The 11,300-nt window shown below is 49.1% G+C and overlaps 1 protein-coding gene across 1 annotated transcript; it reads left to right on the forward strand.

The window, feature by feature from the left end:
- Positions 1-6,672: 6,672 nt before the first annotated feature.
- LOC122467084 (collagen alpha-1(XXVI) chain-like) lies at positions 6,673-11,091 on the forward strand. Its single transcript, XM_043553324.1, has 2 exons — positions 6,673-7,221; positions 10,482-11,091. Exons 1-2 carry the CDS (start codon positions 6,673-6,675, stop codon positions 10,611-10,613), a joined length of 681 nt encoding a protein of 226 aa, XP_043409259.1. The 3' UTR covers positions 10,614-11,091.
- The last annotated feature ends 209 nt before the right edge of the window (positions 11,092-11,300 follow it).

Consider the following 11,300-nt stretch of genomic DNA (forward strand, 5'->3'; position numbering starts at 1 on the left):
ATTGGCTATGGCTTATTTTGACTGATGATTCACTTTGAAATCAGCCCTGCCAGGGCTCTATGCTGCCTAGAAGCCTAGGCGGGTTGAGCCATCTTCCTGCCCAGCCATGCAAACAAACCACAGAGCATAGCCAAACCACGGGGAGCGAGTCAGACAAGGAGAGGAAAGTCAGCTTGGGAACAAGCGTGCTCTACTTCTTAAAAGTCCAAGGAGGAAACCTTGTCCTTCCAACCTGTATGCAATGACACCATCTGTGCTTAAAAACACTGAAATTGACGCTAGTGGGAGAGATAGCTGCAGAGAACCGGGGAGAGCTATTCAAAGATTTGTCAGCTTATTTATCCGCCTAGTCTTTCATTGGCTTCACTGATCCATCGAAGTTCCCTGCAAGATGAAATACCCTGAGCTCTGTGGTGGGCAGCTTCTAAAATGGCTCCCCATGACCCCCACCGCCTGGAATTGGTGCTCTGCTGTAGCCCCTCCCCTCAAACGTAGGCTGGACCACATTTTCATACTTCTTTTTTGTTGTTTGCTTTGTTTCGTTTTAAAGTTTGTGTTTAGTTATTTTGAGAGAGAAAGCACGAGTGGGGGAGGGGCGGAGAGAGAGAATCCCAAGCAGGCTCAGCACTGTCAGTCAGGCCCGATGCGGGGCTCAAACCCATGAACTAAGAGATCATGACCTGAGTTGAAGTCAGACGTTTAACCGACTGAGCCACCCAGGCACCCCTCATACTTCTAATTAGGAGAAAATAGTGGGAAAGTGATGAGATGTCACTTCTGAGATTGTATTTTGTCTTGCTCACACTTTCTCTGGCTCCTCTAGCTTGCTCGCCCTGACGAAGCCAGCTGCTACACTATGCGCTGCCCCTCAGAGAGACCCACATGGCAAGGACCTTCTGGTGGCCTCTGGCTGATCAATGAGCTAAATCCTGCCAACCACCACGGAGTGCACTGGGAAAAAGATCCTGCCCAACTGAGCCCAGAGGTGCCTCTGGCCCCAGCTGAGACCTTGACTGAAGCTTGTGGGGCCCTGAGCCTGAGGACCCATTCGAGCCATTCTTGACCCACAAAAACTGTGGGTCTTGTTTTTCGCCACTAAATTTGGGGGTCAGTTGTTACACAGCAACAGATAACAAATCCACTCTCCAATCAGGTCTTCGGTGGTTATTAACGAGATCATATGTGTGCCTGAGCTGATACAACCACATACAACTAGAAATGTCCCCTGAAGCTAAATCTTTTCCCCCAAACTCACTGTTAATTAGCGTGTCTCCCAGTAAAGTTAGTGCACAGTTTTCAGATTGTCCAACTTGAGAATTAACTTACGTGTGTAGAAAAGGATGGGGGAAGCTGGGAGTTTTACATTATGTTGACGTATGCTGACTCTTTCACATCTAGGCAGACGCTGCACATGCCTTTGGAGAAAATCTTCCTTCTCATAGGAGGCAGAGAACCACCTGTTTCCAGAGAACAGGTACCCGCAGACTCAGGTGGGGTATATTCAATACGTCTAACAGCAGGTGTGGGCATGAGAGCTGACCAAGACAGGTGCCAACTGATCCATCACATCCCAGGTAAGCCCCTGGTCCTGAGGACAGGGTGTGCAGAACTCTTGGAGGCTTGACAAGGCTTTCCCCCTCTCTGACATTCTGTGACAGGCAGCATTCTGGAAAAAGGGAGTGCTGAGTGCCAAAGGAGAGCCCAGCTGGCTTGTCCCAAACCTGGCGACATGGACAGGATGGTCGTCTCTGAAGATAAAATTGGGGAAAGACACCAAGGGCTCCAAGGAGGAACTCTCCAGAAAGTAAAGAGGAAGATGCTGTTTGTGTGCTTGTTTGAATGTCTGTCTGTTGGAGGGGCAGTCACCTGGGCTGGCCTGAAGGAGCCAAGGGTCATAGAGGAGGCAGGGAGCTCCAGTCCCTTCTGTCCTGGCTTTGCAGGTTAGTGACTAAACTTATGAGTGTGTTCCCACAGGGCTAAAACTTAGAGCCCAGCATGGGACCTCAGGAGTTCAGTTCTGAGCAGATTTTGGAGGTGAGATCTCCAAATTAAAAAACACCCAGCACCTGAAGAAACGGGTCTTGAAGTCATGGGAGCTCAAAACTGGAGAAAAGGACTTTTTTTATTGTGGTAATATATACACAACATGAAATTTACCATTTTCACCATTTTTAAGAGGACAATTCAATAGCATTAAGCATATCCACACTGTTTTGCAATCATCACCACATCCATCTGCAGAACTCTTTTCAGCTTGCAAAACTGAAGCTCTGTGCCCATGAAATAATAACTCACCACCCCTCCCTCTCCCTTGCCCTTAATAACTACTCAGTCCTATTCTACCTTCTGTCTGTACGAATTTGCCTATTCTAGGATCTTCACATAAGTGGACTCATGTAATATTTATCCTTTGTGTCTTAATTTCACTTAACATAACATCTTAAGGTTCATTCATGTTGTAGCATGATCAGAATTTCATTCCTTTTCAAGATTTATTCTGGGGCACCTGGGTGACTCAGTTGGTTGAGCATCTGACTCTTGATTTTGGCTCTGGTCATGATCTTGTGGTTCGTGGGATCAAGCCCCACTTTAGATTCTCTTTCTCCCTCCCTCTCTGCCCCTCCCCTGCTTGTGAACACACTCTCTCTCTCAAAATAAATATTTTTTAAAAAGATGTATTACTATTATATTGTACATATATAGCTGACCCTTGAACAACACTGGGGAGTGGGGTGCCGACCCCCTGCACACACAAAAAATCTACATATAATGTTTACTCCCTTAAAACTTAACTACTAATAGCCTACTGATGTCCAGAAGCCTTACTGATAATGTAAACAATCAAGTAACACATATTTTGTGTATGTATTATATACTGTATTCTTATAATAAAGCTGGAGAAAAATGTTAAGAAAATCATGAGAAACTTCATTTACAGTACTGTATTATATTTATTTTTTAAAAACTGGGGTGCCTGGTGGCTTAGTCGGTTAATTTTTTAAGTGAATGAATTGTATGTAAATAACACTGTGATAAAAAAATAATTAAAATGAAAAAGTGCTCCTTTTTTAATAAAAAACATTAACAAAAGTAAAACTTTGTTGTTATTTTTCAAGACATATTTTGAAAAATAAAAAGTGGCAACCTTATGTGCATCCCAAATTTTTTTCAAAATGTTCAGGGCTGAAAATCTGACAAGCCTGTGCATTATCTATAGTTATATATAAATTACTCCAAAATTTAGCAGTTTATAGTAATAGACACTTATTATTTGATAATTCCTGTGAGCTGGGAATCTGGATGGGCTTCACTGGGCCCTCTGGTTCAGAGTATTTCAATCAAGGTACCTGCTGGGACTGTAGTCTCATCCGAAGGCTTGACTGAGGGAGGGTTCACTTCCAGGCTGACTCACATGGCTCGTGGCAGGACTCAGTTCCTCTCAGGCTGTTGCACTGAGGAAATCTGTTCTTGCTTTGTGAGCCTCTCCATTGGGCAGCTCAAAACATGGCAGCCAGCTTCTAGGATAGCAAGCAAGTGAAGGACCAAGAGAGGGCAAGACAGAACCAGAGACTTTTTAAAGGCTGCCTTCCACAGCCATCAGTCTGAATATGGGGGAGCCAGGTTTGTTGGGGCAGCAGACCTCCTCCAGGATGACAGGAGAAAGGGGGCAGAGGCTGGGAGCCACTACTCCTACCTGTGTAGTTATGCAGATGGAAGCTGAGGGGGGTGGTTCTATTTTCTCCCAAAATTAGGGCAGCGGCCAAGAACAGAGAGCAGGTGATACAGTAGGAGGTTGAAGGGAATGGAGAGCTTTCAAATAGCTGGTGTGGGGAAGCGGGGACAGACATGAGCACAGCACCACACGGGGTGCTCCAGCCGGGACCTGAGCCTGGAAGCTTTAAGCTCCAGATAAGCTACACCCCAAGGCTCCAGGCAGTTTGTGTCCAAAGGAGGAGTCAGTACTGAAATCCACCCCTGAGGCCGATTTGCCTTCTTCTGAAAAAACCACTTTGTGTGCGGCCAAGGCCCATACGTGATCCCAAGGGGAAGTGGGCAGCCACCAGGAACCTGAATGTGGATGTTCTGGGCAAACGTGAGCTTCACCTGATGCTGAGGGGCTGTGCTCTTGATGTCCTCCATACACAGATACGGCCACGAGGCTCGGTGAGCTATGGCCCTGCGGTGCCCATCCTGCAGGGCCACTGTGCCGGGGGCTGCTGGCCCTCTCCAGAACTGGATGAGCAACCTCTCTGTCCTGGGAAAGCAGATCCTTGCACAGGAAATGAGAGGATCTGAGTCCCAAGCTGCAGTAAAACGGCATTTCCTTTCCTCACTGGGCCTGGGGACAGAGTAAGGTCTGTCCCAAAGGTGAATTCAAGTCTCCACTCTCTCTCCTGCTTGAAGGCCTGGGTGCAGCAAAGGCAGAGAGGGCCCCCTCTTTGGAAGAAAGAGGACGACCGTCACAACTCTGCACAGAGGCCCATGCTCCCAAGGACAGTCTGGTGGCCCTAAAGAGCCACCATTTCTCGTGGAGGGATACACAGGACGCTCTGCATCTCACTGCTCTCCACTTGTCCCGGCCTCCAGTAAAGTTCTATTCAATATGTCAGCCTGATCTCAGCCGCATTGCTGGGCATGAACAGAAAAGCTTCCCACCTGCAGGGAATAGCAGGAAAGAGAGCAGTGTCCCATTTCCCAGGCCAGGGCAGCCTCATACTGACAAGGTGTGGAGGCAGAGCCAGGACCACCAAGACCACTCTTACACGACAGCACGCTGAGTGAAGCTCAGGAGAGGCCAGCCATGCTGCAGGGATGGAGGCGAGGGCCCTGCATGGAGAGTGGGCGGTGAAGTTGACTGAAACATGGTTTTACACTAGCGGGGAAACTGCTATGAGTCACACATACCGGTCAAACAGTGGCAAGCCGGTCGGGCATTTTGGTCAAGACCAAGGCATGGCCGACCCATTTGTATCTACTGTTGGGTGTGGCCGGCACTCCCTGCCCACATCTTCTAGCCCAGGCCCTTTCAGATCACCTCTCAGCCGGACCTTGGCCAAGCCAACTCCTCCAAGCCAACCATAAAGATGAGCATAGGAGCTGGCCGCCTCAAGGCTGCACATCTGCCCTTCTCTCCACCAGGACCGTTGCTCACCGAGGAAGAAGCAGGCGTTAAGTAAGACCTAAGGTCCCAAGGCTACCTCCACATCTAGTAATTCAGAATTGTTTTGAATAACCAGATCCAATTTCTAAACCAAGGCAGATTCACTTTGGGCCCTCGTTTTAGGTACAGCCAGAGACTGTAGAATTGTATAAAACTTCTGGGCATAGGAGACTCCATTTTGAAGTTCCGTTTTCTTTTCCAGCTAATGAACTCTTGAACTGGCCCAGAAGCGGCAATAGCTTTACAAGCAGTTGCTCATAACATTTCAACACAGTCAGACGCCTGGGTGTCAGTTAAGCATCTGACTCTCGATTTCGGCTCAGGTCATGATCTCACTACTCATGAGTTTGAGCCCTACATCGGGCTCTGTGCTGACAACTCAGGGCCTGGAGCTTCCTTCAGATTCTCTGTCTCCCTGTCTCTCTCTGCCCCTCCCCTGCTCGCGTGCTCTCTCTCAAGATAAATAAACATTAAAAAAAAATTTCAACAGAGCAACTGCATTTGGGTCATGTGAGGTAGGTAATGTTAATTAATACCAGGGATAGTTTCATTTGATAGCACCGGTAATAAAATAATCAATAACAGTAATCAGAAGTGGCTTAACCAGTCAGCACCAAATTAGAAGGGGTTTTTTCTTCTCTTCTTTATTGAAATCATGTCATTGCTCCTTCCTTCTTTCTCTTAAAAAAAAAAAAAATCCTTGCTTTCCCCCCATGAGCACTTTTCTGGTTACTCCAGACTCTCTGCTCCCCAAACTGCAATTCTGAGACCCAAAATAAAGGCCTTTGTTCTTTTTCAGTTTTGCCTTTTTTTTCTTTTTCTTTCAGTTGACGAGACAAAGGTGCTCTGGTCACACCACAGCCCAGGACCTGAGACAGACAACACACTGACCTTGGGGACACCAACATTCTTTTCTTGTCCCCCCCTGTAGCTGTGGACTGAAAAATCAGCCCAGCCTTGCTGTGTTCCTTGTGCCAAAGGAGTAGGAGCCAAAGAGAAAACAGGCAGGAGAGAACAATTTTGAGCAAGCTATTTACAGGCAGATTCACTTTCTTGCTTTCAAAACCTGAGCTATAAACCACCAGAAAACTGCAATTTGCAATCAAATGGCAAACGCTCATACTTATGGCTGGGGGATGTCAGCTTCCTGAGGATCTAAAATGGTGGGTAAGACACGGGCTTTAGCCACCAACAAGTAGGAAAGAGAGAGGGCCTGGGGCTTGGCACAACCGTAGGGGGCCTTTTGTGTGTAAACGCAGCACCTAATTTAAGGCACGCACCTGAGGGGTCATCCACCAGCCCAGCCGGAAGCCAGAGCCCAATCCTCCGCTGCTCCCTTTTCGGCAGGAAGCCAGGACTCCAGGCCCAGCTGTCCCAGGCAACAGCCATTTGCTGCATCCAGTCAAGGGGGTTAGCAAGAAACCACAGAAATCTAAAAGGGCAGAGAGAAAGTTTTCAGTCTAGGGGCCGGTGCCCTGACACCAGCTCGTTTACCCCTGCCCTGACCCTGGATGGGAGGCAGGACGGCCTCATTTTACAGGGGAATATTCATCTCTTGTGTTCAGAGCACTCTTGGGGATTTTCCGAGCGAGCAGCGGGAAAGGAGCTGGTCCAAAGCGATACCGTGCTTGCCCGGTCACTGTGGCCGACTGGGGCCTCAAAGAACCACTCTGGTACCAGCGACCATTGCCCTTTTGGAGTCTCCACACGCCCCCTTGTGGTCACTGCGCGCCCCTGCAGCTTCTGTCGCTCGGGTCACAGTCCCCGTTATCCCGGCCACACCCGGGGGTGCCGGAGACAGATGTGGCCCGGCGGGAGGCCCGGTCAGCCTTCCTCCCAGAGGCAGGTCTGGGCTGACTGAAGCACCATCCGGTCGACCGGGTGCGTCCGGGGCTCCAGACACAGGTGGAGGCGGCGGCAGCGCGGGACAGTCGCGAACGACCTCTGCCCCTCCCCTCCAGAACCGAAATCCGGGACGGCCGGCGCCCGCGGGGCCTAAGAAGTGCCTGACGCCTGGCGGTCGCTCCCCAGTTTCCCGGGAGGATCGGAGGGAGGCCACGGTGCGTGAGCGCAGGGAGCTGGGGGAGGTAGGGGCCGCGAGGGCTCGGAGGGCGCCCCGGCCAGGCCCGCAGCGCGCGCGGCTCCCCAAGGCGGCCCTGAGGTTCCGCGCCCCCTTACGGCCGGCGCGGTGCGCCCGGCAGGGAAGAAAAGGACAAGAAGACGGAGAAAGGGCCTTGCCTGGTGACTGCGTTTGTCTCCTTCGTCCCGACTCCGCGGTACTTTGCCCGCTTGCGCTGAGACAGGCTTGGGGAGGCAGTGCCCCCTGGTGGCCCCTGGCCGTCATGGCGACTGTCTTCTTCCTGGGCACCACTCGGGTTTCCCCCAGGTTTATTTTGTCCTCCTGAGCAAGCCAGTGCTTCCAGCCAGTCACACCTTCCTGGGGCGCGGGGGTACAAGAGGGGCACAATAACAACACAAAATAGCTTTTTTCTGGTTCAACCCCACCTGCAGAATTGTGGCTACTGTAGACCGCGACAGGTTCCAACAATTAGTTCAACATACCCCAGGGAGTCTGGGCCACCTTGTGACATAAGCTGACCCTTTCTCTGTCCATTGGTCTCCCTCTATTCCCAGTACTCAGCTCTGACCTTCAACATGGCCGCTGGCGGAGGCCCTCAGGGATAAAGCTCTGGTGCTCTGTGCCCCCTGAACTCAGCCTTACTCAAAAGTTGTCCTTTCCCCCTCACCTTAAGTGACTTCCCTTAGGACCCTCATGCAATTAGCCAGTCAGTATTATTCCACTGCCTCCCATGGGTCTCAAATTAGAATACCAAAACTAAAACCCTTGCTATATTGGCAAGGTACCTTTTTTAATATTTTAAACCAACAGTGCTCTCGAATACTATTTTTTACTGAGAAAGTGCTAATTGGTTATAAAGGGGAAAAGCAGAGAATGAGGACATCTGGATTACCAGCCCTAGTGGTCACCAACCGACTTTGTGATTCTGGAGGTCTTTCTGTGCCTGGCTGGTCACCTGTTAAAATGGCAGGTAGTGAGGACAGAAGCCTGGAATAGTAGGGCCTGTGGTGTTCATATGGGGAGAGGGAAATGGAGATACCTGGAAAAGGAACTTGAAAAGGAGACAGTAGAGCAAAAGATGACAGAGTGGACATCATGGTGTTGTTTCAGCCCCACCCACCCCAGACGCTGAGCCCTGTAGTACATCAAGGATCTGGAACGGTGGGGTGACCAGGGAGGTGCTCATGAAGCCAGGCGTGGCCCTGAGGAGAGGGCGCAATAGGTGTGGCAGACATCCAACCCAGATCTGGCGGAAGACATGGATGGATTTGTCCCCAAACACATGAGTAAAACTCCTGAGAACTTTCAGAAATGCCTGTGTCATTTGGGGTGGTGGTAGACACTGAGGTCCTATAGTTGTAAGGGACCCTGAAGTTGAAGAAATAAAGCTGATGGATGGACCCCAGATTAGCTGCTCCTGAGGATACCCAGGGGACACAGTCAGGTTTCATCTTGATCACTGGAATCCTGGTGCCATGCATATATACATAGTGCACTTTGCCACCCTCGGAATAGAACCAGTTTATTCATCAGGGAAATGGTGGAAGGGCATCAGTAGGGAAGTCTGGTGCCCATAGTTGGACATGGCCCCTCAGTGCTCCCTGCTGGTCTTGGAGACCCCAGAAGGCAGTGATGAGGCAACAACTGAAGAGCCCCCCACAGGCTGCTGAGCCTCTACACAGGTCTAGAGATGTGTCCAGATATTCAGGAGGGAGAAAAATACAAACAGCTTTACCCAAGCTTGTGGAGATTCCTGATCACTCCATGTTCCTTGGAAAAAGGATGCCTGAAAGCACTCTATAAGTTTCCTTTCTCAGGCCTTAAGTTTCTAGGACTGTCTTCCTGGAGACTGTGGGGAGCAAACGATATCAGATGTGCCAGAATCTGGGACCCTCTCCAGATAGGAGCATGCAAGCTGGATCCAGCAGTTCCTGAAGCCCACTAGATCCATCCTGCCTTTCCAGTGACATGCTCCAGTAAATCCACTTTTGTGCTTCAGTGCAAGAGAGTAGGATTTTTCTTTACTCCTAACCAAATGAGTCCTCTTGCGATATGAGAGCTTGCAGAGACTTCACAAATGATTGGATATGGGCCAACAAGAGGGCGACATCTCAGGCAATGGCAATATGAAGCGTGATTGATTGGGAGGACCCCAGTGCTCTTAAGAGCGACAGAAAAATTAGGTAGTTGGAGTACAAGTCTGTGCTTCTGAATTGTCGGTGTAGGCTGATCCAATAGACTTTAGATCACAAAAGGTCTGGTTTTACGCTTTCATCTGGCAGGTTAGTCTCTCTTCCAATCACTAAACCCCTCCCACCCTTGCACTTCAGATATCGGAACTCCACACTTAATTTTGAAGTGTATTGGGTGCCTGGAAAACATACACACACACACACACACACACACACACACACACACACTAATGAAATTCTACCCAAGTCCAAATGGCATGAACTAGCTACACACAAAGAGCAGAGGCCCCTGTGGATTGAGGATTATTAAACATGAAGTATGTTTGTCAGGAAAAACCTTTGTTTATATAAACAGTAGAAGCACCACCATGGTAACCCTGCTTGGTTTGCTCTGCAGCCCATAAAGGCCTCCCCACCAAAATCCCGCCTCCTTTTTCACTGCTAGCCTACATTTTTTAAAAACATCTCCGGCCAAAATTCCATGATCTGCCTGCTTGGTTTCCAGGCTCAGAAAATATCATTTTAAAAGTGCTGGGGAACTGGCTGAAACCACTGCCAAAGCTTCTAAATGAAAGCTCATTTCTCACACACACACACTCTCACACACAAAGACACATTTTGTTTGCCAACTACAGTATGCTTTTCCTTTTTTATGCAACCCAAGTTTCCTTGGGCCCCACAGGCCTGCTGGGCCAATGAAATAACCTTAACATACGGCCAGCAGTAACCCACATTTGCTCTGGGTTTTTCTCCCACCTGCTCACAGAGGGCTTTGGCCTCCAAGGTACTGTTCCTGAGTAAGAGGTGTACTTCCATGAGGCCCTTGAACAAAGCCACTGCTTGACTGTGCAGTGCAACCTCTCTCTGTGGTGGTGCCCACCCACAGAGCTCCCCCAACCCCTCTATACTCTGCCCGAAAATCAGGCCACTTGGTGATGTGTGGTGAATCTGGGGAGAATCCCCTATTTTCCATTGTGTTCTTCTCAATTAACGCACCCCAAACCAGGCTGCTGTGCTCACTGTCTTATCGTCTTGTCGACATTTTTAGCAGAAGATGCCCCTGCCTTCCAAAGAACCCAGCCACACATCCAAGGGCTGGCCCACGTGGGGGCACCTGTCTCTTCTCCGGCAGCTAAGCTCAAAGTCATCCTGTCTGATCCACAGGGCCTCACCTGAATAGGCTTCTGGGGGACCCAGCCCACCCATTCTCCACGTCCAAACACATCTGACCCATGTGGGGATCCCCGAGTGGGGATCCCTGATCCACCTAACAAGAGAGGCCATTAGGAATGCAGCAGTGACAGCCGCCTTCTCGTCCGCCGCCTGAGGCAGAAGATCCAGGCTCAAGCACTGGGGAAAGGATGGCTCTACTCCGAAGAGAACAATAAATTGACATCAAATCATTTTCCAACAGCTTTTCCCACTTCTTCACATTTGCCACATTGCATTCTACATTCCAATTTCCAAAAGGACAGGAGCATGAATAATATAAGAGAAAGAAAAAAAAATAACTGGAATCAAGAACTTTATCATTTTCAAGCATGAGATTTATGGCTGAGCATCGGGTATGGCTTTTACCCAAAATGTTCTCCTCAAGATACCAGGGAAACCAGACCTGCACGGACATAGTGATGTTGCAATAAATTGAGTTAAAGTCATTTATTAAGTTTGGTCAAATTCCGGGGTTTTTTTCTTTTCTTGTCTTGCTATAGTTTTTGCTTAATTTTTAGAGTTCTGAATTTGATAGAGAATACATAGTTTCTCCTCTCTCGATTACCTACTTCCCATTCACATTTCTGGTAAGTTTTACCTTCCATATGCTACATGTATTACATATGTTACACATAGTACAGGATTAAAAGTCCTT

This window comes from Prionailurus bengalensis, chromosome A3 (assembly GCF_016509475.1).
Source record: "Prionailurus bengalensis isolate Pbe53 chromosome A3, Fcat_Pben_1.1_paternal_pri, whole genome shotgun sequence".
NCBI lineage: Eukaryota > Metazoa > Chordata > Mammalia > Carnivora > Felidae > Prionailurus > Prionailurus bengalensis.

Coding starts and splice junctions, on each gene's coding strand:
- LOC122467084 (XM_043553324.1), top strand. CDS start 6,673: ATGGGAGGCAGGACGGCCTCATTTTACAGGGGAATATTCATCTCTTGT. Junction 7,222..10,481: donor AGGATCGGAGGGAGGCCACG/GTGCGTGAGCGC, acceptor CGACATTTTTAG/CAGAAGATGCCCCTGCCTTC.